We start from the raw sequence: 25,450 nt of genomic DNA, 5'->3' as shown, positions 1-25,450 counted from the left end.
ACAGGTTTGGAGAGTGCTGCATTCACAACAGTTCAGATTTACTATGTGCAGTACTCCATGTAGAGTCTATCTCCATCATGTATATTAATCCAGGGGAAAAAAAAGAACTCTAAATTACAAGATCCACTTCAACTGCATGCTCATAGTCCTGGGCACAGAGGAAGCCTCTCAGAGAAGCAGTGAGGTGAATTCATCAATCACACACACCTTGGTTTCCTTTGCATACTTACTAATATGCTGCACTGATTTTAGTAAACAGGCTTACAATATCAGTATACCATACTCCTAAAATTCAGCATCAAACATCCTATAGCCATTTTCACAGTTTCATAAAGCAAGACAAGATGGAAAGAGTGGAACATTCTTGCAGACTGGATTTAAGTCAACAGAGATGAGTCTCTTCAACTGTGCATAAAACCCTTTGCTTCCTGCAAAAGAAAAGCCTTGGTGTAATCCTACAATACTTGGATACTAAAAATATCATGATTATTTGGGCAAAGAAGTGACTGGAGAGGAAAAGGAACATCTGTGAATGGTGGCATATAAATAAGGGAGGGAATTAGAAAGCAGATGTGTATGAGAGATTCATGGATCACATAGTAGCATTATTGGCAGGGACTCTCCAATAGCTCATTTCTCCAGGGGGTTTCTGTAATGCTCAGCAACACCAGTCGGCTCCTGCCAAGACCAAATGTGAAAAAAGGGTATCCTAAGAAGTATATCTAGCCCAACTCGACCCACTTCAAACAACCCAAATCAAATACAGACAAATGGTCACAGAGAAAGGAAACACCACCATGACCCTCAAGGGAAAAAAATTGTTTTCACTACATGGAGACCTCTGCCTAAACCATTTTGAGTCAAATCGGATCAATCCAGAACAGAGTTTTAAGTTCTCTGCTGTCCTTTTTCAACATCAACAATGCAATTGCTGGAAAAAACCTGCAATAATAAACAAGGCACTATCTCTAGGATTGCTCCTACCTCCTCTTCCTGTTCCTCTACACTGCCTCAGTAGATCACATCTGCCAGGTGTTTGTCACAGGGGACGCTCTGGCAGATGTAGGATCTTTTGCTACATCTCTGCTGCTGCCTGCACTCCTGTGCCGAGAATTCTCCTTCCCTGTGCCTCCGGTATGCTGAGGAACACAGCCTTCCTGCAATGTGCTCTCTGCTGCTGCAGCCAAGGCTGCCTTTTTTTCTAAAAGGCTGCTATTCATCCCCTCTGCAGAGCTCCAGGCAAATGAGCTCTTCCACTGCAGAGGTCTCCTGACCCTCTTTTCCCATGATGTGTAGATCCACCTCACTGATAGTCCTCGGTTCTAAGAAGAACCACAGTCATAAAAGCCAAGGGGATACATCAGGAAATCCTTAAATGAAAACAACCACGTTTCAGTAACATACCAGAAATATTTCGGTAACAAGTACTCAGATGCAGCTCTCACTTATTTAGAACAGCACCTTCACCCACACAGGAGCTGTCTGATGACTGCTACATACTCATTAACTTGAACATTTACGCTTATGAAGGAGGTTACAACAGATAAAGGGACAATGGTGAAACAGTAACAGTAATAGCAGCGATTCACTGTACAGAGGGGTAAGACTATGCTCTGAGTTTTGAAATGTTAATGCAGAAGAGTGAAAAGAAAGTCAAGAGCAAAAAGTTATTTGGGGCAATCTGAGATCTGGGGAGAGAATCAGCAGGTGCTGTACAGGCTGTCCCCGATCCAGGTACAAAGCCCACCCAGAGTCCCAAAGCGACCAGGTCTCAACCCACCCCAACACACCGGTGACAGACCTCAGGTGACAGGAAGGAGCCTCTCACTGCTGGGTGCTGGAAAGTGAAGTACTTGAGGATGTGTCACAAACACACATCTGAAGAACACAGTGCACAAACAGAACAGGCCCCTTTCAGGGCCAAATGGTGAAGTGCTTATATGCCTCTTGGCTAAAAGCTTTTTGTTATTAACTATTTAGTCGTCTTGCATGTACTAGGTAAAGACAACAGGAAAAAAACATCATCCTCCTTTGGATATGTGCTGTGCAATAATATACATAACTTGCTTTAGGTTTTTTTACTGCTACTATGCATTATTACAGTAAAATCAAATGAGCACATGTGCTAAGAGCAAACATTCTTTACAGGTTAATTGGCAGTGCTGAAGGTACAAAAAAAGAGAATCCGAGACCACAGCAACATGGAAAAAAGGATCCAATTTGATCTCCAACAAAAAGCCCCATTTCACTTGGTGAAGGGTCTACCTCCCACTACTGCTGTTAATCACAGCAATATAATCCTCAAAAGAGTTAAAGCAGACAAAAGAATGTGGAGGTTTTTTCCTGAAGATTACTGCAGTATTTTTGAGGAAGGAACTGGCAATACTGATGCTAGAAGCTGGGGTTTCAGCAAGGGAGCAGCTCCCACTCAAGGGCTCTCCTCTCCACACTGTGCAGTCAGGCCACCTCCCACACCCAGTCACCAGAACCTTCTTTGCCCTGCTAACTTGTGAAACCCCAGGCAGAGTAATGAAAACACTCTGCTTGGGTAGATTCCAACCTCACCCACCCGGGGTGCAGGGAGTGATGGAAGAACCAGCTCCACCCCTTGTCACCTCCCCTCCGGTCCCACATGCAAAGCCACCCTAGCTGGACTCCTGCTGGCCAACAGGGAGCTGCCTCATCACTGGGGGCATGGAGCCAGGCAAGGCGGGAAATGTGAAACCCACCCCAGCCCTGGTGCTGTGTTTTGTTAGGCAAGCAGGCAGGAGGGGCAGCCCAGCCCACTCTACAGGCAGGGACAGAACTCACAGCCCCCAGCTCCACTGAACAGGATGCAACACACACCCCACCCTTGGCTGAGGACTGTGCCCCACACTACCCACACGTATCACAAGACAACAAGTTTACAAAAGCAGTATCAGGCACAGTGTATAGTAAACCAGGCTTTATTTCTCTCACAGTACAGTGGGACTGAAGTTAAGACCACTCTGTGGCAGTGCCAACCCACTCAGTAGCCTGGGCCGTGGGAGCTGCTGACCAATCTTCAGTGGCAGGCTGGGCGCTCCAGTCCTCTGTAACCACAAAGACAATACCACTTAAATGCACCCCAGTTCTCCCCACTCACAAAACATCCCCCCCTTCCCACAGACACCCCTCAAACTGACCTGTGGGGAACTGCTGGATGGGCACAGATGGGACTTGCACTCCCTCAGACCAGTCTGCAACCTCAGGCTGAGGAGGAGCAGTGAATTCAGGTGCTGGGGCCGTCCATTCAGTCTGGAACTCCTCCTTCGTGACTGCTTTCTCGGCAGCAGCCTGCTCCTCCTTTTCAATCTGCAATGGAAGAGCCCAGCCTGAGTCTCCCAGGAACACATCACACACCAGACAGCAGGCACTAACAGGCAATACAATTAATCAACCGTCACATTTAAGTGTGAAGTGCAATTATTATTTTGGCAAAAGCCGTCCTCAACAGCCGGCACACGGGACAACGGGGTTGGAGCACAAGCAAAACATCTCAGAGACACACTGCCTGCCATGGGGCTCCTACCTCCTCAGGATCTCTGTAGAAGTACAAATCAGGCATGACTTCCCATGGGTGCTCACGGGAGATGGTGCCACGCATGCGCAGGACCTCCCGAGCCAGCATCCACCACATCAGACCCACTGAGTGGGCTCCCTGGAACAGAAGTAAGTAGGTGAAAGTTTCTGTAAAGCTAAACCTTTGAAGAAAGAGCAAAAGACTTATTTGTCCCAGTCCAAGGTTCTTGTGTGGCAAAAGAAAGACATTACTTGCCCATACCCAGACTTGTATACTTAGACACAAAAAAAAAAGGCAACTTTTCACATTCCCAGTGACACTTTCAGGTCTCAGCAGCAATTCCAGTGCACGTCAGTCACCAACATGTGAGTCTGTTGCATACAACATAGCCCAAGGTAAATCTCTTGCTATGGAATTTCAGACTGGTCACTACCCCATGTGAATCTCATCAAAAAGACAGGGATTATGCTCATCACATATGCCAGAATGAAGAAACTGAAAACCTGATGAAATAAGCAAAGGTTACACACATGCTCAGATGTGGCTTACATTAGTTTTGGTGACTGACATCTAGATAAGAGTTTAAAGAAGCTTCTCATTTTCCTAGACTTTACCTTTCAGGTGATTTCTGACAAGGTAATGTTTCAGAGCAGTTCCTTTATCAGTTCACTTTATCTTTCATTCGTATTCATAATCTGTGGCAAGAATAACTATCAAACTCCACTCACTGGGCCACAAAGACCCTCATGGCATCAGCGAAATATCTTGCCAGATTACTATAGCACACGTCCTACACTTGAGAGTTCCTTGGCCAGAAATCAGCCTCAGCTCCAAGCTCCAACTGTGTGCAGTTTATCTCCTCCTCCCCACCCGCCTGCCAGTTTGCAAGAGACAATTATTAGCTTGTTCCCCCGGGGAGACACACAAGATACAAGCCAACTCTCCCTTGCAGAAAGCATCCATCTTGCAAACACAGGGCATGCTACGGAAGAAGCCGCTTGGAATGTTACAGCAAAGCCATTACCTTGTTATTGCAGGGAATAGCAATATCCACATAGCGCAGCGGGGAGTCGGTGTTGCACAGCGCGATGGTGGGGATGTTGACATAAGACGCCTCTGTCAGGGGCTGATGGTCAGCCCGGGGGTCCGTGACAACCAGGAGTCGTGGCTCACGGAAAGCCGCTTGGATCTGATTGGTGAAGGTACCGGGGGTGAAACGTCCGGCGATAGGAGTAGCCCCAGTGGCAGCAGCAAACTTCAGAACAGCACGCTGCAAAATGGACCACAGCAACCGTGAAGCTGGAAAACCGCATTTCAACCAACTCACCCAGGCACTGTCAGTGAACACGCACAGAATTTAACTGAACCACTTGTTTCAATACCTGTGAAATCAGGGCTCATCATCTCAGAAGGAGACAAAAATGTTTCTGAAAATAGCTACACCGTGAGTTTAAAATGTCATAGGCACCAGTAAAGCACGAAGTCAGGATACAGAAAACACCCTTCTCTTCCCCTAAAGTAATTTGCAAGCTCTTCTCTAAATTCTCATAATCAAATCATGAAAGGGGGATAAAATAAACAGGTTATTACAAAAGCAAGCCAATTTTCTTCTGTTATCTCTACATACTTTCATTATCCAGTAGCATAACTTCAGGAACTACAGGAAAAACTTAACATTAAATACATGCAAACTGTGGATGTGTCCACTAAAATTCCAGCTGGCAGTTCTTACTCGCAAGTTTTCAACTTCTCAGGCATGTGGCAGGGCCTACTATCGAACTCCAACCCTAGAGGGAGCCCCTCTCCTGGCATTAGCAAAAACCCTGCCACCCATTGCTGTCGCACACCTCCGACACTTGAGAGCTCATCGGCCAGAAACTGACCTCAGCATCAAGCTTTAACAGTGTGCACGTCAACCCCCAGGAACCCAGGCTTTTCCTTCATAAATCCACCCTGTGCCACTCACAATCTCCCTGTTTGTGGCCCCAACTGCGTTAGTCCAAAGAAACTAATCTCACAAACTCCAGTGATTAGTAAGTTTTATTTAAAGGTTGTTATCTTCTACAAGAAAAATTTTTTGCTATAACGCTACAGACAAAAATTACAAATATACCAGTTACTATATCTTGCTCAAAAACAATGATTTCTTTGAAAACTCTTCTATCAGGTCCTTATTGTCCCCAAAAAATCAATGACTCACAGTGGGGGGAAAGAGGACACCAGGGGACTGGCCACTAATATGCCAGAAAATCCAAAAGGAAGGTCCCAAAAGAGGACATAGAAGACAAATAAGTTACCAAACACTCTAAAACCACAGAAATGGGGAGTGGGTTTCAACTGATCTGTTTTAAGTTGCAAATATAACACAAGAAATACGTTTCCCAAAGTGTTCCTAAAGTTAAAACTGGTGTTACTGCCTTTTAGCACCAAGCTGCCGCTGGCAGGCAATGATGCATGACAAGACTGTCCAGCTACTGAGATTGTAGGCCTCATGATTAACAAATGCCCGTACCTGTCCAGTATTCCTAGAGGAAATGACGCTCACATCAGCTGGGTTCTCAATGGCAACAATGGCACGAGCTGCCAGGAGGAGTTTTTCCCAGGTTCTCTTCAGATTGATGATGTAAATACCTATTGGTGACAGAATGCTTTAGAGCAATCAGCAAGTACAAGATCCTAAAACAGGGCAGCACTCTTCTGCCAATAAACCTGTCACATGGCTATGGTTATTCCAAAATTCATGGAATCATAGAATCATCAAGGCTGGAAGAGACCTTTAGGATCATCCAGTCCAACCATCAACCCAGCACTACCACATCACCCAGCACCAGATCCAAAATACCTTTAACACCTCTAGGGACAGCGACACCTCCACCTATTCCAATGCCTGAGCACCCTAATTTTCACCCTAGTGAAATCTGAATCTCCCCTGTCTCAGTTTAAAGCCATTTGCCATAGTCCTCTCACTGCTGGCATAGTAGAAGAGACTGGCCCCCACCTGCCTACAACCTCCTTTCAGGTAGTTGTAGAGAGCAATGAGGTTACCCCTGAGCTTCCTCTTTTAGAAACCAGCTCCCTCAGCCATTCCTCTTCAAACATGTTCTTTAGTCCTTTCACGATGTTGCCCTTTACTGGACATGCTCGAGCACCTTAATGTTCTTTTTAAAGTGAAAGCATTCTAGTGTAATTCTAATTAAAGCTATTCCAAGGAATAGCTCAACAGCTCCCCTACGGGTTTCGTGTAACACAATTCCAGCACCTAGCACCTATCAGCAAGAACCTAGGTCTGGTATGAGCTTTAATCTTTTCACAGACGGCAGCTCAGATTGAAGAACAATGCAAACAAGTAAAAATCACTATTGAGATAGTAAAACCACTTTGTTAACATAGCCAAGAACTAGCAGAACTGCTCCAATCCAGCTGTGATTGATTCACCAAGTTCCAAAATGAAGACAGTCAAGAACTAGTAGCTCCAAAATCCGTATTTCATTCTACTTCTCTGAGTTAGTATGGTCTGATCAGCAAAAACGTCTGTTCCTTTCAAACCATGGAGAAACCATGCTAGAGAGCTCAAACACTAGCACTTTCCTGTGTCACGCCCACAAGATCCCAGCTGCCCACCCCGTGGGTTTACCATCGCTCTTCCTTTTGTAGATGTACTGCTCCATCTGGAAGTCGAGGTTAGTGCCTCCCAGGTGGGTCCCGGCAGCGAGGAATTTGAGGACATCCTCCTCCTTCATCTGCAGGACATCGAGGCCTCCGGACATTGTGGGGTTTCCCTCTGGAAGCAACGACAGGGAACCTGCGGGCAGAGGGACCCGGCTGAGCGCGGCGGGGACGCGCCACGAGGACCAGCCGCACGCGCCGCCATCTTGGGCCGCCTCCCCCCCTCCCTCCCCGCACCCAGCAGGCCTCGGCCTTCCCCGAGGCTCGGCCAGGCCCGGCCCGGCCGCCGGCCCCGCGGAGGGGCGCGAAGAGAACCTTGGCGTTACCACCTCGGGGGGACGACGCGCCCCGCGACGCCCCCGAGCCCCGCGCGGCGGCCCCCGACTCACGCTGACAACGCCGTGTGGAGGCCCGGGTGGCGCGGAGCCGAAAGGAAGTCTTGGCCTGCCTGAGGCCTTATATAGCCTCGCCAGCCAATGGGGCGCGTGGGAGGCGGGGCTTCGCGGCGGCGGGGGCGTGTCCGGCCCGGCAGGGCGGGATCGGTGCCGGCGGGAGCGGTCTTGGACCGGGAGGCTCAGGCCGGCCCTTCCCGGGCCCTGCCCGGGCACGGTCTGCGGGCGGTTCTGAAAGCTGTAGGATTACGGATCCAGAGAAGGGCAGCGAAGCTAGTGAAGGATCTGGAGCACAAGTCCTATGAGGAGCATCTGAGGGAGCTGGGGGCATTTTGCCTGCAGAAGAGGAGGCTCAGGGGTGACATTATCTCTCTCTACAACTACCTGAAAGGAGGTTGTAGCCAGGTGGGAGTCGGCCTCTTCTACCAGGCAACTACAGGATAAGAGGATTCAGCCTCAAGCTGCGCCAAGGGAGGTTTAGGTTGGACCTTATGATGAATGTCACAGAAAGGGTGATTAGACACCGGAATGGGCTGCCCAGGGAGGTGGTGGAGTCATTGCCTCTGGAGGTGTTTTAGAAAGGACTGGATGTGGCACTTCATGCCATGGTCTAGTTGACATGGTGTTCAGTCAAACGTTAGACTTGATGGCAGGTCTTTTCCCACCTGATTGATTCTGTGTTTCCATGATTCTGGACAGGAGTAACCACTTCAGAGCTTGTGCTCCAAACAAACCCAAGGCTGTTTTTGAGTCTTTGAAGTGAAGAGAGAGCAAAGATTAATTTTAAACACTTTACACTTCTGTTTTCCTGCTGAAAGTGAAATATATGCTCTTGTTTTCTGGGGCTGATGGTTATTTTATGAATTACATCTAGCTTCTAAACTGCCTTCTGTGGGAGGAAGCTTCTAAGGGGCCATAGCATCTTCCCTGCACCCACAGTTTCCCTCCCTGCTGGGGCACTGCTCTGAGAGCTTGTTCTGCCAAAACTGCCCATAAAAAGAGGTTAAACTGGCACTGAACTTACACATCCTGTTCTGCAGTGGACATTTGTGTGGTACTTGCCCTCATGGGGTTTTTGGTTGGCTTTTGGTTTGTTGGGGTTTTGTTTGTTTGCTTTTAAGAAGCAACAGAAAGGGATGAGATTTAAGGATCTTCATCATCTTTCTCCTCTTCTTTGTCCTATTCTGGAAGCAGGCACAGGCCTGATAGTGGAAAAAAGAAAAGTAGCAATATTTACTCTGTTATGCTTGCTATTGTCCAGATCCAGATACTTTTCTGGACAAGTTTCTGGACCATGCAAACACTATTGCCAGTGCCTTCTGCTAGTAGTAACTCATCTTCACATCGTTTTAGTAACAGTTTTCTCTCCTCTGTTTTAACCTAGTTTAACCTCAGCAGTGTGACTGGGCATGGATTCTCTTGAGAGCCTGTTTGCGATGTCTGCACACTGAGTTGCTCTGGAGAAGATTATTTAAGTAGCAGGTTACAATGCCATCTCATGTATGTTCTTCACCTCCTAGAAAATGGGACCTTGTCGTGTTTTGGTGAGGGGCCACTGCCAGCCACTTTCCAACATTTGCACAAAACTTCACCTTGCAAGTCAGGAGCTGGCATGCTTGATAGATGATGTTAATTAGCAAGATTACCAGATCAGGTTTAGGATATTTTTTAAAAGAGTAATTCAGACATTTGTCACATGGTGGTGACAAAGTAGGTAAAACGAAACTCAGCAACTCGCTAGTGAGCTCTTGTCAGGAGCATGAACTATTATTGACAGGTTATAGACATCTGTGGCACTTTGATAAGTGCACTGGGGACAGTGACAGCTGACCTGATGGGGCTATGTACAACGTGTGTCTCTCCTAACAGGAGCACAGTGTGAATATTACCCTGGGGGGGAAGAGGGGAGGTGGTGGTGATGTTACCATGGTGTGTGCGATGAATTTAGTCTGGAGAGTTCTTCTGCACAATTGAAATCCAACTGTATTAAAAGTGTATTTCAAGATAATGATTGGAAGTTAAGTAATAAATATTGCGGTAAATACAATGTTATCAAAAGGGTGTCACTGGTAAGCATTCCAGACTCCTCTGGCATCTCTAATACTTAATTTATTTCTTCCTGTTACACTTAGGAGACTGTCTGCTAGACCATGAGCCCCATAGCCAATGAGGGGGCTTGGAAGAGTCATGATAAAGCTTGACAGTAAAGTATTTCTAATTATTTCCTTAAGTAACCTGAAAACTTGCTCTATTTTTCTACTGTGTGCTGAGAGTTTTTAGAATAAATCTCTGTTACAAATGGACATGCCCCTCAGGTAGAAGTGTATCTATCTTACCATGTGTTTTAGACCTGGTATCTCTGGTCTAAAGTTCACACTGAAATCTATTACAGAATTACATACAGAGCTTGGCAGACATTGCTTTTTATAAGCTGAGTTAGATTCAAGATATTCCTTATCTGAGAGAAACTCCTCGCAGTTTAATCACCTCATCTGATCACTAAGATATTGAAGCTGATATTAAACATGAGCACCTTGAATATGAAGGACAGATATGTTTCTACTTCTTTTGTGCAATCTGTGGACATGGCCATCGCTGTGGCTGTTTCCGTTTGGCTGGTTTTGACTCTACAGTCAGTACCAGCAAGGCAGTGACACCCTGGACCATGCTGCGCATAGGGTCTCCAGGATGGAGCCCGGAATGCTCAAGGGAAGGCTGAGGGCAGTTTGTGGGAACAGGGACTTGTAGCAGGCAAAGGGCCCCATAGAAAGGGGCTTTTAGTCACTGGTCCTCCTGCAGTGCCAAGGAGACTCGGGGCCTACAGGTACAAAGAGAAGCATCATGGAGTTACTACCAGCCTTTGGGTGATGCCTTGAGAACTTTGAGCAGGTTCCTGGGGTAGTCACAAAGCCCCAGAAACAGCATCTCTCCAACAGCCAGCCCAGGCTGCAGGAGAGAGCAGCAGCCCTTGCCAGAAGCCTATGAGTAGGGGGCTGTAACAGGACCCTCCAGTGGTGGGACAGAGGGCTCCTCAGAGGGCTGTAATGGGGGCGTTCTGTGCTACCAGAACAGGTCGTGCAGTGAATGGGTTGAATCGTGTGTCTTGGGAAGAGTCTCAGGCAGAAAGCTCTTTCAGCAGCATCTTCCCTACCAAACATGCCCTCACCCAAGAGATGGTGTGGCACCCCTGGAGCTTGACTCTCCAGAAGACAAAGGAAAACTGTGAAGATCAACCCACCTCTGGTGAAACTGCACATTACTCTGCTTCCCTGCAAACTCCATCTTGGCTTGCTTCAAAGGTTTGTTATTACTTCTTACATGTTTTTGGAAAACATACTTTGGCAAATCTATTCCCTTCTTATTTCTATTTCTACAAACAAATTCTATTTTGAAACAAGAACCAAAAACAGAAAGGATAAGCATATTCAAGATCTCTGCATGGAGTTTGTAGAAGTACACATATATACCTGTGTATGTGTGTGAGAGATGAGGAATACCTTCTGTTTAGTTCTGGTGTCAGTGATTATGCAGGGCACATAATACATTAAAAATTTAAAAAGCTAGCAAAGTATTTGCCTATTTTTTATGTGAAAGGGAGATCCATAACTCAGTGTTTGGCTACAATGACTGTGCCTTTAAACTTTGAGTCTTTCCCACCCTCTACTGCTCCAAGAGGGTTAGGGAGCTTGTCTGCTATCTCTTCTCACAGCTGGGGCAGCTGTCAGCAGCATGAACAGGTGGTTCTCCAATACAGCAGGAGAGCTCTGGGGAGCCTTGCATTTAAGAGCAGGCACTGTCCCAGCCCATACTTGAATTGTTATCAGGTACCTGCACAAGTAGTTCAGATCCAGTTGACACAAGGGGACACAGGACTGTCTCACAAGTCTGTTACACACAGATAACTCTCCACAAAAATTTTTCCATGTGAGAATGTATCATGTAAGTAACATCTGAAAAGAGAAGAGGTTTGGGATCTTGCCATGCAGAAGATGTACATCTCAGTATCAACAACATCAACGTTTTGCTGAGCACAACATGCCTGCTACTGAATCCCAGGACCATAACGTGACAGCAAGAAGACATCCCAGCAATCCATCCTCACCATGCATTATGCCTTGCAGGAGACAATTTCTGGTCCCCCGCTGAGATCAGACTGTCTGAGTAGCAAAGACCTAGTTGGCTGGAGATTGAAAACAATCTCTCCCCACAAAGGTTAAAACCCCACTGTCCTAAAGGCAGGTATTTCACCAGGAAATTCAGCTTCTGTCTTTACACACAGCAGGCAGGCAAAGGAAGCTGTGCAAAAGACAAGATTCCCCATTGCTATGTGTTTTTTCCATTTAAGTAAAGCTGATTTAGGTTGCACTAGCATAGCCTGTGCATATTATGCACCACAGAAGAAGAGAATATTCATTGCCTTGTATGGGCCCTGCAGACATGCAACAGTTCTGTTCTCTTGGGAAACTCCTTTTGCCTTCTTCAGCCTCTCTTCCATCCCATCCCTTGTGCATTTGATTGGTTTATGGTTTGGTTTTCGTTTTGTTGTTTTTGGTTTTGTTTTTTTTTAAAGAAACACTGAAGAGGAGTTTCATTCATTTTGGCAAGTAGTTTTTAATAAAACATATAATACACCTTCTCACATAAATATTTTATATAGACACATAAGCACTCACAATTCTTAACGCCATGCAATGTTCCAAGTTCTGTTTAAAACAGTGCAAGGGAAAAAAAATCATCACACAGGAAGAATGGAAACATGAAGTTTCTAAAGCATATACAGACTATTCCTCTTGTGTCCTTGCAACTCACTTAAATACAGCCTGTCTCAACTCACTAGCCAGTTGTGTTCTTATGCCACAGCTGCAGGGGCAAGCAGAGACAATGCACATTCACTAAGAGTGTATTGCCAGCATCAGAGGTCATCCAAGAGGGATCCAGCTGGGATCCTGCCATACACAGAAGGGATCACACCACTGTCTCTGGAACCCAAGCTAGGATGGCTTTGATTATCCAATAGCATTGTTAGTGTTGAATTGCTGGCACCATGCAGGTAGGTGATTAAGCACCTGTGCCCAGATCTTCTATTTAATTTACATTGCATTTAGGTTGTACAGTGACTATTTCTTGTTAATTAGAAGCACTAAACTTCAAGGGCAATATATCTAAACTTGAAGTCTGCACTCGTTTTTTTGCCTAGACGACTTGCTGTAGCTATCAAAAAGTAACTTCAATAAATCACTTTAGAAACAGAAAGGGAAGAAGGGAAAAGGGTGAAGGATAGTAAGGACCAAAGTCGAGAAATAGTCTTGTGCTTGCCTATGTGATAAAGCTTTCAAAAAAAGAGTGAAGCAGAACTTCAGGCTTTCCCTTGCCCCATAAGAGACTTGACAAAAATATAATAAAGAAAAACAAACAACAAACTTGCACCGCAGAATTCATTCTCCCCAGCTCACAGGTAGGTAAGTTTTTGGATTTGCAGCACCAACAGTAAATGAAACACAGTGCAGTTTATATTCACTGTTTATTATACTCAAAGGAGCTCAGGCTAATTCACAAGTCTAAAGCACAGAGTTTTTCACTCTTCTCCAACATCAAAGCATCACCTCAGTTCTCTACAAAGTGGAATGGAAGAACTCTCCCAAAGAAAAAGCAAACACTGCTTTAGGCCTGAATCAAGATTTAAGACAAACAGTAGCCTTTAAAACATGGTGCGTGGGAGTAAATTCTCTAGTTCTTCGTTATTTGACCAGGCAGGAGTACAGGGCATAAAAGCCACCAAAACATTCCTGAATTTCAGGTTTCTGATGAGGATGTTACCTAACTCCAGATTTATCACCTGGCATTCCTTGGCTCACTTGCCTCATGTTTCTGTCTGCACAAGCTGCACACTGCTTTGCCGTCGCTAAATCAGGAACTAAAATACGTGTGAAGCACCCTGAAGGCGACCCCACACACCCCCCTTGACTGCCACTGCCCAGGAGATCAACAGATCCAACTCACACACCAGATTTAGAAAGCCCCAAATAAATTCAGGCTTCCAGCACAATGTTAGTTTAATCCTATGTACAGGGGAATAAAAGACAAATGAGGTAACTTGTGTAATTGCCACCTTATTCTGCCAGGTCAGCAACCCTAGCCTTGGTTGTCCAGCTCTTTGTGCCAGTAGTGCCCAGGATAACAAACAAGCAGGATGAGCAGTTACCACGGTTTCATGCGCTCTCACAAGTTCAGGTCACTAAGGGTAGGAGCGACAGGAAAAGAAAGGATTTGGTAAATAATGTGCCAGGTGCCTGACAGTGAGAAGCAGCAGAGGGAATCTGATTGCTTGTCAGTCACAACGTGGAATGATTTGATGCAGTGCTCTATTATCAACACATAGACATGTGCACACGGGACCCTCTACCACCATTATTGGAGACTCCTGCACTGTGTAGCGTCAGTGTCCCCTCACAGATGGGCTGAGACTGAAAACAGGCAACACCTTGCAAGCCTCCAGCCTGTCCCCTTACACTTTACTCAACTTTCACACCAGTTATCAAACCTTTTTGGAGTTGAAATCTGGTAAAGGACACCTTTAACAATCCACATCCCCTCTACTCTTGTGCTGAGGAGGTTGCCAGGGCAGGCAGTGATTGTCCAAATTACACTCCAAAATTTATAAACAACAGGTAGGTAGCACTGATTGTTCATATAGCTACAGTGTCAGGCCTTCGTCTTTAGAAACAGATGCTCTGGTTTTTGAGTTAATTGTAATATCCCTAAATGTTTAATAAAATAAAAGCCAAAGCTAAGTTTTCTACAAGGCACACTACAGAACAGGATGCACACTTCCACGCCGGCTTCATGGCTATGCTAACAGAGCTGCAAGAGATCCAACCCACCACAGAGGCACAAGTGAAGAGTGGAGCAGGCTGTACCCAGGTTTGGACAGCACACACTGTGAGGTCTGTGTAACACAGCAGGAAAGAGTAAGAAGGCACAGTGGATGGAAAATGTGTATTTATCTCTAAGCCTAAACTCAGGGATACTCAAATATGGACTACCTGAAAAAAGAAAATGATCAGTCGGGAAAATGTGAGGGTCTCTGTGGAGCCCAAGGAGAAGTAAAGTTCCCTACCAAGCACACACAGGGCTCAAATTTTGGAGAAATCTTACAGAAAGAGCAGCCTTTTCTTTCCAAACCCAAACACACTCCACATGCAATCAGCAGCTGCTTTGGGAAATCTGAAGTGCCACTATCTGTATCTGTTTCCATCACACCTTTATGCATTATGAGCCATGACCCTCAAAGCTACATCGAAGGACCAGTTTGCACTGAGGATGTTGATCAGGGATTAACAAATGAGTAGTGGGAAGCAAGTAAATCTCTATGACAACTGGATAAAAAGAAACACACAACAAAACCCACTTGAGCGTTCCTGCTAATGTTAAACCAGCAGGAATTTTTTTTCAGAGAACAAGTAGAACTTTGGTAGCAATCAATTCTAAAGTGCCTTATGCTTCTTAATTCCAGTGCAAACACTGCTGTAGAGGCAGAAGCACACTTCAAGAGTGTGAAGATGCTCAATCACATAATAACACAAAACACAGCAAGGAGGTTCCAGTTACTCTCTCTGCTATCACGCACAGTTCGAAAGTGATGTCAGAGACCATGTTTCTAGCTTTCCTTCAGCACTTCATTTCTCTTCCAGCCACTCCTGCAATATAAGCATTAAGAGACACATCCAGTCCCCCACTGGGGCCTGCAGTGTTCCTCTGTGAGAACAAAGCATATGAGGAAGGAGGTTCTATATCAGACAGTGACTCACTGTGGCCTTATTGGCCACACTAGCAAGGAACAGGCTGGCAGGTTTTCTCCTCAAACACTTTTACTCTAGGAATGTTTCACTGGGTAAAGGTGGTGAGCACAGAGCTATTTTTAAAAATAGCTGAAACTCTGCCATTTCCCGTGGCAGTCTGCAAGTGCAGTCCTTCTGGAATACATTGATCAAACAATGCAAAGGTCCAGTCTTTCCGTTCCTCTACTTGCCAAAAGGCCTAATCCGCTGTCTCAGAAGGGCTTTCTTCCTCCTGGCTGAGCAAGGGCTATTCCTCTGTGGAACTAGGAACTTCCTAGTGCCAGTTGATCACAGCAAGCAGGAGAAGGAGTGAAGCTGATCGTTTCTCGTGCAACTCGGTCAAGACTTCAAGCCCATTTTTTCCATCATCTGTTCATACACCGTCCATGCCATTGCTGCCATCAGAGTGCGCCTGAGGGCACGGGGCACACCACCTCGGAAAAAGCCAACCAACCCAAAGTCCTGCAACAGGAGATACACAAAAAGCAAGTCATCACAGTCTGCCTCTAGCGTTTCAATTTCTCATCATTTATTATATGGAAGAGCACAGGAAGTATTTCAGCTCAGACCCAGATCAGTTTCTGCAAGATCCAGCCTTAAATAGCATTTAATGTTTAGAAAGAACCTGTAGCACTGCACAATTGCAAGGCTACCCAAGAAAGCAGGAAGAGCAGTGAGTGGAGAACGCAATGACAAGATGGAGGTAACAGCTGGGGAAGTCCAACAAAGAGAAGGCATGGTAATGGTTTCAGGAAACTTCAGGAAAATTACTTGTCTTTGGTTTAGAGCTTCATATTTACAAAAATCACTTAGCTGTTCTGTAAAAACAGATTTGTAAGTAGTGAAGTAAAAAAACCTTCTGATATGAGAAAAGAGTTACATAAAAATACATACAAAAGTAAACAGATTCCTATTTAGGAATAGAGTTCAATATGGAAATAAAGCAAACCTGTCAAGATCTGCCCTTCTGAGAGCAGGAAGGGAAAAGTGGGCTTTGAGTACATCTCCATCCTATTCCTAGGATACAGATCTGGGCATTTATTTCTCTTCTAGTGTCCAAAGGACAAAGAATTATTTTGTATCTGGTTTGTATCTGAAATCATAATTTCAGACTACATACTGTAGTCTTGGTTTCCCACAGCATGACCCCCTTTAGCATGTGAAAATGCTGACACTGATTAGCCCGACTGCAAGAGCATACCAAGCACTGACACTTGTTCACCTCCTTTAAAAGGCAAAAACTTCCCCAGAATAGCTGTGCTTCAAGCAAGGGGATCAGAAATGAGGTTGTGATTGCATGTATTAGAAGGGATTCACCTCACCTTGTAGATGAAGGCAATGGCCTGGCTTGTCCTGTGGTACTTTTGGGGGGTCAGCTGCATGTGTGTTTTGATGACATCAGCAGGCTGCGTTGCCAGCGAGGCCAAGATTCCCGCAAAGATCCCACAGCCAAAATTCAGCAAGGGCATGAGCACCGGATCCAGCTGGTCTGCAACAGAGCAAAGGGAATGCACTCAGACAGAAAACAGGCCAGGAACATTCATACTGTGTGACAAAGAGAAAGCTACTGAATGATTAAATCTACACTGTAAAATCCTTGCAGGTAAAGAAACCTTTCAAAGGGAAATATGGTTACTAGTCAAAAGTTAGCACTACTAAAAAGCCTCACTTGCTGGGGAACTGAATTTGACAGAAGTTCAGAAAAGAGAAGACTGTACAAATGTTGCCCCAGTCAGTTCTAACATCAGAGAAGCCCCAGTTCAGTGGAAACAGAGCAGTATGCAAGACAAGCAGAAGTAGCAAGCAATGCTGAAGATGTGCTCTCTCTTTCAACTGTTCCCTAACCCACCTTATTGCATCAGTCTTCATTAAGACATCAATCAATTTAGGGCCATTTCTGCACTGACCTCAGCTATAGGTCTACAGTTCTCCACAGGAAAATGTGGATGTCTCACCTAAGGCCCTGCAAGAGACTAATTTAACTCCTGAGGCGGAGGGCAATAAGCAGAGCATGCAGGCTGTCAGCTGCAGGGCAAGATCCAAGAAGAGAAATATTTTCCATCCCAGCCTCCAACAACCATCCTTACCCTGAAGTGTGAGTTTTTTGGTCTGTGTGTAGAACATCAGGTATATGCCAGAGAAGGGGGCATCCCGCAGCAGCGTCGCCGTGAGCCCACTGAACATGCCACGAGCCCCTTCCGTCTGATAGATATTCTTCAGAGCTCCATACACACTTCCATAGCCAAATCTTCCACTCTGCAAGAGTACACGAAGGTCAGTAATCCATGTGCCAGGCACAGGTCAAGGAGCCCTATACACACCCTGAAGCCATCCAAAGAAATGGCAGTATGCACTCAGTGTGATGCCCAAGATGACAGCACAGAGGACAGCCCAAGACAAAAACTGGGTTTCACCTGCCTCAGCCTTTAAAACAATCTTTCAGGAAGGTAAAACATGAAAGATGCTACACATACATCCTATACAACTGAAACTTAAAAATCTCGGGGTGAATTTTGTGTCATCTCACACTTCTTGCCTAAGTATCAGTGCGTGGCATCTCCTGCACAGTGTGTGAACCAGGATGAAAACAGGTCTACATCCCTGCCTGTACCCCAGTGGCAGTAACCTTCTCCAGACAGAAGAACTTATTTTTCATCCCAAGGAAGGTGTGTGACACCACTAACAGGGAACTAATTGGAAAGGCATACCTCATATCGGGTCTTCACTACAGTCACTGGCAACATGCAAATCCCAGAAACTGCACGTGCAGTGGCACCCAGAAGGACAGACTCCAGGGCTGTGGGTGAACGGTCCACTAGGAACTTTTGCTTCATCATGTACAAAGTGCTGAAGTAAATCCCAACCCCAGGAATACATCTTGCAAAGGACTTCAGAAGAAACAGAAGCAGACGAAGAAAGAAAAAGCTAATGTAAGACAAAATGTACTACAGAACATTTCTGAGACTGTTAAACTTGACAGAAGGCTTTGTAAAAAACAAAGAAATCATTAAAGTTAACATGCCAAGGAAAGAAGATAAAACAAAAATTATTTATGGCACTGACAGACAAATGATTCAAATGATGCCAGGATTTAATGCATTCCTCAATGGCAGTTTTCTAGGAACAAGATATTCCAAACCAAAAGGAAGTTCGTGCAGTTGCCATCCCACATTTGCAAAAGTATTCAAGTGTTCAGCTGGTCAGGACTGCAAAACCACAGGGAGTGCCATAACCAAATCAGTGGAATTCACAACAGTAACTCCTTAAAATTGGATATAATCTAAATCATGTGGTTTCATTCATAATTGTACAAAAGCTGGCTATTTAAATTCAGGCAGACGTAGTAATAAACAGTAAATTTATTTATCTATTTATTTTCAGAAGTCAGGGTTAAAACAGCCACTTACTGGAGAGACACCTTTCCAGAGCCCCAGAATACTCTCAGTACGAACAACCCTAAAGAGCAGCCTTACCATCCCAGCACGACCAGACCTGAAAGAAAGACAGGAACTGCAGAGATGACCTGCTCCTGCTACCTGGCAGATGTACTCCATGGCCCCCCCCTTTCATGCCTATCTCTGTGCATTACTCTGAGGTGCTCTTTCTCAACTCAGCCTGCTTTTCTTGGTCTCTCTTTCCAGGGCTTCTCAGTCACATTCTGTTTCTCACTACTTGTAACACACACTAGAGCCCACTCTCATTAGCATTTTTAGCTGATCATTCCCTTTGTTAGCAGCAGCAGCAGATATAGGCATACACGAAACAAATGGGAGCAGCTGTATGCATGGAAAAGTTATCCTAGGATAACTGCACCAGATTTTTCAGGCAGAGGACACCCCATGAAACTGCACAGCAGCCACTCCAGAAAAACAGTCTCTCAGATGAGAACAAACAAATGCTGAGGTTACACATTATTACAGCATATGTAATATTAATTATTAAATATATTAAAGTAGTGTTCACAACCGCAGACACTTTCCCTCTTCTGGAGTAAAATATCAATCCTTCTCCATGATACAAAAACATACCTCCTCTTTCAAGAAGATTCCAAGCTCCTGAATTACAAACCTGAACTCCAAACCCCAGCCAGCAAATAAAGCAGAAACCTATGGAGAAGTACCCCCACGCCCCCTACACATACACATCCCCACCCTCTCACCCATTCACGGCAGGCTGCAGAGTTTGCAGGCGGGTTTTCAGCAGGTCAAGGGGTTGGAAGAGGAGTGTAGAACAAGTGCCACTGATGGAGCCACACACAAAGGCCTTTAGGACTGGATGCATCTGGAAGAGGAAGAACAGAAATTTAAATGGCCCTTTAATTAAGACTGGCACAAAAAGAAATATTGCAGCTGGTATGTCGTACGATATAGGAAAGGAAGACAAGCTGACCCCAGATGCTAAGGACTGTTTTTAGGGCACAGAAAATTTTGCCAGACCTTTTCTGAGTTTGATTATGTTTTATTTGTAGTTTTTGGTCCCTCTGCTCTTTTGGGGAGATTGTTCCAAAATCTCCTTGCAGTTCGGTGGTTGGAAAGAGTTTTCTGAACATCGAATGAATTAGCAGCCATTTGGTTACCATTTGCCATGTCAAAGGAAATGGGTGCCCCCCTCCCACCCGTACCTTTGCCCCCGTCCCATCCACCTCTGCTGGCAGCACCTCCTACCCTCCCTCCACACTCTGCACACCAAGGTCCCGCACCGCCACGGGCACCACTGGGCCTCTTCCTTAAGACTGCCCTCGCCCCAAACCTGGCCCAAACGTACCCAAAGCACAACAGGGCCTGCTCGGCTGAGCTGTGCCTCCCGCCTTTCCTTACCCGCATCGGCTGCCGCCTGCCGGCGCTTCTCGGGTAACGATAAGGCAGGAGATACAAATCACACGGCCGGGTGTGATTTTTTGGAAGATTTTTTGGGGTTTTGTTTGGTTTTATATAAACATATAACTGTTTTTTTAATGGACAACGAGTTTTTGCGCCCCTTGGCAGAGCAGATGAGGAAACACGGACAGATCAGAAACTGCACGGCGGTGTCCAGAAGGGCACGTTCAGAGACAGCAATGGACCCCCCCGAGGCCCGACCACCCCCCACCGCCCGGACCCACCGCTACGGGGCTGGGCCCGCGCGTCCCTCCCCTGCTGTGCCTCCCGCTGCCCCGGGGCCGCGGAACAAGAGCCGGGCGGCCGCGGACCGCGATGGAGGAGGACGGGGGGAAGGGGCAGTGAGTCCCCCGCCGCCTCCCACCCGGGCGCTGCCTCGGGGCTCTCCTGGGCAGAACGGGCGAGGAGGGCCCGGGGCAGCGGCCCGGCCCGGCCCAGCAGTACCTCAGCGTCCCGGCCCGGCATCCCCGCGCCGCCCGCAGCCAGTGAGCGCGGCGGGCAGCGGTGACGCCCATCCAGCGCCGCCGACCCCGGGCCGGCCCCGCTCCCGCCCGGCGCATGCGGGGCCTGTAACCCTTCGCTCGCCGCGCCGTCTCTCCGCCGGGACACCCGGGCACGGTCCCGGGAGCGAGCGGCGGCCGCCCGGCCCCAGCCGGCTCCCCCCAGCCGCTTCTGCCCCGGGGTCGCGCTTTCGTCAGTTCTCTCCGCCGTTCAGTATAGAATAATAGAACCGCAGAATCACAGAATGTTAAGGGGTTGGAACGGACCTTAAAAGATCATCCAGACCCAAGCCCCGCTGCCATGGGCAGGGACACCTCCCACTAGGCCAGGTTGCTCAAGGCTTTATCCAATGTGTCTTGGAACACTGGAAGGGTTGGGACATCCACAACCTCCCAGACAACCTGTTCCAGTGTCTCACCACCCTCACAGTAATGAATTTTTTCCTAGTATCTAGCATAAATTTCTCCTCTTTCAATTTGTCCTCATTAATCCTTGTCCTATCACTAGGGTTCCTGACAAGGAGTCCCCCTCTGGCTTTCCTGTAGGCCCCCTTCAGATTCTGGAAGGTTGCTGTGAGGTTTCCACACAACCTTTTCCAGGCTGAACAGCCCCAGCTTTCTCACCCTGTCCTTGCAGGGGAGGTGCTCCAGTCCTCTTACCAACTTTGCGGCCCTCCTCTGGACTTGCTGCAACAGTTCCCTGTCTTTCTTATGTTGCGGATAGCAGAACTGTACTCAGTTCCAGCAACTGTATGCTGTATTCCAGAACTGTACACTGTATCCAGCAACTGAACCCCAAAGCGCTTTCTCAGACACGGGCAGTGGGAAGCACTGGTTCATAACCAGCAGCTTCCATGTTCACACCCCCCCACTTCCCCACAAAACCAGCTTCTCGTGGAGACTGTGTCATTCAGAACCCTGAGCTACTTCCTAACGCTTCCTTACCGCTACTGTTAGTGTTTCCACTTGGTCTTCCACATCCTGGGCCTGGAGCAGAGGAGGGCTGGGTTTCCAGAGCATTAGAGAAGTAAGGCACAGAAACGAAGCTTTTCAATATTAGACCTGTGCCAGCCCTGAGACCGTGCAGCTTCGCTGTGCCTGCAGAATCAGACATTGCTTATCAACGAAGCTGGAGGAGGCTGGGAGGAGCATGCAATGGCTTTGGCAAGCTGCTTTTCTGAGAATCTGGCCTACCAGCTTGCTGAGCCCTGGGCAAGTAAGGAACAGCATATCCAGAACGTCACGCTCCAGCTAGTTGGGCTGTTCCTAGAAAGAATTCCCTGGGCACAGCAGTAACCACATGCACAAACTACTTTCTGTCGTGTGCTCGCTTTGCCACATGGCAGCCCCTGAAGAAAGAGAGAATATACTTCTCTGAGAAAATGTAGCACACAGGCTGGTAAAAGCACTTCATTAGATGCTCTCTTCCCTTTTGCAAGCTCCTCTCTTGTTATGCAGTTCTCTCCTCAGGGGAGTAACTGCCTTATATTTCATTAACTGACTTTGCCTGCTAACTCATGGAAAAGAGGATCAGCTCACCCCCATCCATCCTGGTACCTCTTTCCTGTGCTGGTTTAAAGGTAAACCAGCAGGAGAAATGAACCCAACTCAAAAGAGGTTATAAGTCAGAGTCACAATTTAGTAAAAATAATACAATAAATACAATTATATGGGCAAACAATTGGTTTTAACCCACAAAACCCAGATGTATAACCCAGCACCCTGGGGCACGAACAGAATGGTGTTCATTGGCCCCTGTGCTGAGCCCCACGTGGTCCCCCTGAGTGCAAAGTTAAAGGAGAGGAAAACTTGTTGGTGAGAGTGCTGGTCGGAGTCTGGTCAAGGGTGATGGATGCAGTCCGGTCATGGTTCTAGTCCTCCTCTGGATCTGACAAGTGAGTCCAGAAATCACAAGACCCCAAGATTATATACAAGGTTTGAGTGGGAATGCCCAGTACCTCCTCCAGGGTGGAAAGTTCCACAGTGGGTGATTGTGAGTCTGGAATCCTTGATGGCCCATTAACAGACATGATCCCATAGGTTGGGTGTGGAGGTGCTAATGACTCTCCTCCTGGGAGTTATCACACCTGAGTCATTAGTGTGAGGATAGGAACATCCTCCTATCTCACAGGCTTCTTAACAGGGCTGCTTATAGCCTGAGGGGTCAGGTGTGCTCTGGGCAGCTGCTGCAAATGGTCTATTGTTAACAGTTCCTGGGAAATGACATAGAGGGTGTAGAATACACAGTTTGGGTTATACCCACACAGTGATGAACTGGTCCCAGCTGCTCTAACTAGGACATTTCCCTACCTCACATCCTGTTCCACTGTGGACTTCCACAGGGACAACATGTGTCACTATGGTCTTCTCCACAGGCTGCAGGGGAATCTCTACTCCAGAACCTGGAGCACCTCCTTCCCCTCCATCTTCACTGACTGTGGAGTCTGCAAAGGCTTTTTCTCTCACATATTCTCATTCTCTCACAGCTGCCGTTGCACAGTGTTTCATAGAGGCATTGCCAATATCACTAACGGGCTCAGCTTTGGCCAGCAGCAGAGCCATCTTGGAGCTGGCTGGAACTGGGTACTACCATGTAAACCCAGTGCATCATCATTGATTATATAATTGATTATATAAGGAAGCTGGCTGGGAGATATGTGTCATTTTGGAAAAGCTGCTTTGGCTGTTTTTTTTGACATGTTTCTGGCTGTGCTGGGGTGAGACTGCGTAGGTAGATTGTTTAGAGGAATAAGCTTAACAACTCTAATAAAGCTGCCAAACTCAAGTGATGCATTTGAAATGTTTCTTTATAGAGCTGATGTGGTTGGATCCTATCCGTCCATGCATTTGGGTGGAACAACAATGGACTTTTTTGTGGTTTTCTAAGCAAAAAGGGGTTGCAACAACACTGGCCAAATGGTATGCATCCAAAGGAAGAGCTCATCCAGCATGAAACCATGGCAGTAACAGCACTGTCCAGGTTTTGTCTTGCTGTTGACCTAGAAGAGTTTTCTTCCTTAAAATAAGCCTCATGATGAATATGGAGGTGAAGCAGCGCCACCGATCACATCTCTGCAGGGATGTGCCTCACTTCTGCAGGAAAGCCCAGCAGAGGGAGCCGCATCCCTTCATGTTGCTGTCCTGGAGAGATGCAATGAGACAACTCAGCTGTGGTGGCTTTCCAGCCACCAGTGGGTGGCACGTTCATTCTTCAGTAAAGCTATGGGGAGGCAAAAGTGAGCTGGATCCGGACTGGTCCCTGCTCAGGGGTGGGTGCAGCTGGGGTGCCCAGGCACTGTTGGATTTAGGTATAGGATGACTGAATCCTTGGTCTCTCCTGCTCACTTGTCTCACACTATGGTCTCATCATGGTCCCAAATATCCCTTTTCCTGAGCCAAAGTGTTACTGATTCTGCCGAAGTAGACAAACTTCTTTGTAGAGCCAAACACTACTTTGAGGCACTTCCAGTGAAGGAGAGATGCTTCCCTCCCATGCCCCAAAACATTTACAGTGACAGCACTGGTCAATAAGCCCATTGCCATGTTAGAGCCAACAGGGCTGAGGCCGTGGAGTGAATGAAGACCTCTCAGATGGTCCAAATGGCAGTCTGACAAATATCACCTCTGAGGTGACACTGATGCAATCCACCTGGCTGTGACCAGGGAGGTGAAACACATTCCCTGCATATGTTGTGCTGTGAGGACATCTTCCACAGGAGGATCGCACAGGGCTTTACAGGGATCTGCAGGTCACTGTGGCCACCAGCACCACCCTTCTCTCTGCACTGCTGCAGCCAAGCACCTCTCAGGTACTTAAGGTGCCAAATTTGGGGTTACGAGTTACAAAAGGCATTTTGAAGCTTTTGACCCAAGCCAAAATGATTCCCAGGTGAACCTGTACTGCCATGCTGCAGCTGGGAGGGTTTGACTCTGCAGTTCCTGTAGGATGTTTTCTGCTGAGGGTATGTTCAGAAGAAACAGGTTAAGTTTCTCTCATGCCACTATTCATTTTCCATGTGCTGTAATAATTTCCATAATACTGTAACTGCCCCTGTGAAGCCAAGGAGTGGGTAGGTGAAAGCAGGGCATCCCATCCAAAGCTGAGACATGATGCCAGTGGGAGCAGCACCAGCACTCAGGCACTGTCCTGCTCACAGGGTGGCTACCCGGGGACAACTGCAACTGTACCCCTCTCTGTTTCTCATGGGCACCTACCTCTTTGTCCTCCTCCTGCTCATCCTCTTTCTCTTTTCCTGCTGGCACCACTCTTTGAAAGGAGCAAGGCACTGATGACCTTTCTGATGGGGTTGGTGGCAAATTTTCCTTGTTCCTGGGCTTCCTTCAGACAGGGCTTCCCACTGCCATGCAGGACACAGCCAAGGTCTCCCAGAGAGGGGCGTTGGGCCACGTCTTTCCTCTGTGAATGAGGTGCCAGTGGCCTGTGCCACTGCTATCACTGATGCATGTTGACATCTGGTCTCCTCTGGCCAGTGCTTTCCCCATAGGAAGACCCTGGGGTGAAGCTTGGCAAGCTGCAAGCAGAGGTCACTTTGGCATCTCTGGCTGGGGGTGTTTTGTGCTGCTGCGACTGTGCTGACCAGTGCAGGCACCAGAGGATGTCCTGTCGCAGGCT

General features: G+C 47.0%; 2 protein-coding genes and 2 non-coding genes across 7 annotated transcripts; all 4 read right to left on the bottom strand.

Moving 5' to 3' along the window:
• Positions 1 to 2,932: 2,932 nt before the first annotated feature.
• RPSA (ribosomal protein SA) lies at positions 2,933 to 7,714 on the bottom strand. The gene is made up of 7 exons (XM_027659555.1): positions 7,600 to 7,714; positions 7,179 to 7,346; positions 6,057 to 6,175; positions 4,569 to 4,814; positions 3,554 to 3,682; positions 3,168 to 3,336; positions 2,933 to 3,074 (listed from the first exon to the last, which is right to left on the bottom strand). The coding sequence occupies exons 2-7, from the start codon at positions 7,309 to 7,311 to the stop codon at positions 2,980 to 2,982; spliced, it is 891 nt and encodes a 296-aa protein (XP_027515356.1). The 5' UTR covers positions 7,312 to 7,346; positions 7,600 to 7,714; the 3' UTR covers positions 2,933 to 2,979.
• On the bottom strand, positions 4,238 to 4,396 carry LOC113954785. Its single transcript, XR_003530341.1, has one exon. It is a non-coding gene; the product is annotated as a small nucleolar RNA SNORA62/SNORA6 family (small nucleolar RNA).
• On the bottom strand, positions 5,299 to 5,456 carry LOC113954786. Its single transcript, XR_003530342.1, has one exon. It is a non-coding gene; the product is annotated as a small nucleolar RNA SNORA62/SNORA6 family (small nucleolar RNA).
• Positions 7,715 to 12,193: 4,479 nt separating the features above from the next.
• Positions 12,194 to 21,888, bottom strand: SLC25A38 (solute carrier family 25 member 38). 4 transcript variants are annotated; one of them, XM_027659551.1, is made up of 7 exons: positions 21,763 to 21,888; positions 19,600 to 19,721; positions 18,848 to 18,932; positions 18,149 to 18,328; positions 17,528 to 17,696; positions 16,763 to 16,929; positions 12,194 to 15,902 (listed from the first exon to the last, which is right to left on the bottom strand). In XM_027659551.1, the coding sequence occupies exons 1-7, from the start codon at positions 21,835 to 21,837 to the stop codon at positions 15,780 to 15,782; spliced, it is 921 nt and encodes a 306-aa protein (XP_027515352.1). In that variant the 5' UTR covers positions 21,838 to 21,888; the 3' UTR covers positions 12,194 to 15,779. The 4 variants fall into 4 exon arrangements, with proteins under 4 accessions (XP_027515352.1, XP_027515353.1, XP_027515355.1 ...); XM_027659552.1 differs by lacking the exon at positions 21,763 to 21,888 and adding an exon at positions 20,762 to 20,911; XM_027659554.1 differs by lacking the exon at positions 21,763 to 21,888 and adding an exon at positions 20,542 to 20,562.
• Positions 21,889 to 25,450: the final 3,562 nt, after the last annotated feature.

Source organism: Corapipo altera, unplaced genomic scaffold (assembly GCF_003945725.1).
Source record: "Corapipo altera isolate COAL_440 unplaced genomic scaffold, ASM394572v1 44b, whole genome shotgun sequence".
Lineage (NCBI taxonomy): Eukaryota > Metazoa > Chordata > Aves > Passeriformes > Pipridae > Corapipo > Corapipo altera.
This window is presented reverse-complemented; position numbering and strand designations above follow the sequence as displayed.

Excerpts from the sequence above, each read along its gene's own strand:
- SLC25A38 (XM_027659551.1), bottom strand. The coding sequence starts at position 21,837 with ATGCTCTGGAAACCCAGCCCTCCTCTGCTCCAGGCCCAGGATGTGGAA. Across the intron at positions 17,697-18,148 it reads TAGTGAAGACCCGATATGAG|AGTGGAAGATTTGGCTATGG; the intron begins GTATGCCTTTCC and ends GTACTCTTGCAG. Across the intron at positions 15,903-16,762 it reads CCATTGCCTTCATCTACAAG|GACTTTGGGTTGGTTGGCTT; the intron begins GTGAGGTGAATC and ends CTCCTGTTGCAG.
- RPSA (XM_027659555.1), bottom strand. The coding sequence starts at position 7,311 with ATGTCCGGAGGCCTCGATGTCCTGCAGATGAAGGAGGAGGATGTCCTC. Across the intron at positions 3,337-3,553 it reads TCTACAGAGATCCTGAGGAG|ATTGAAAAGGAGGAGCAGGC; the intron begins GTAGGAGCCCCA and ends CTTCCATTGCAG. Across the intron at positions 3,075-3,167 it reads CATCCAGCAGTTCCCCACAG|AGGACTGGAGCGCCCAGCCT; the intron begins GTCAGTTTGAGG and ends TTGTGGTTACAG.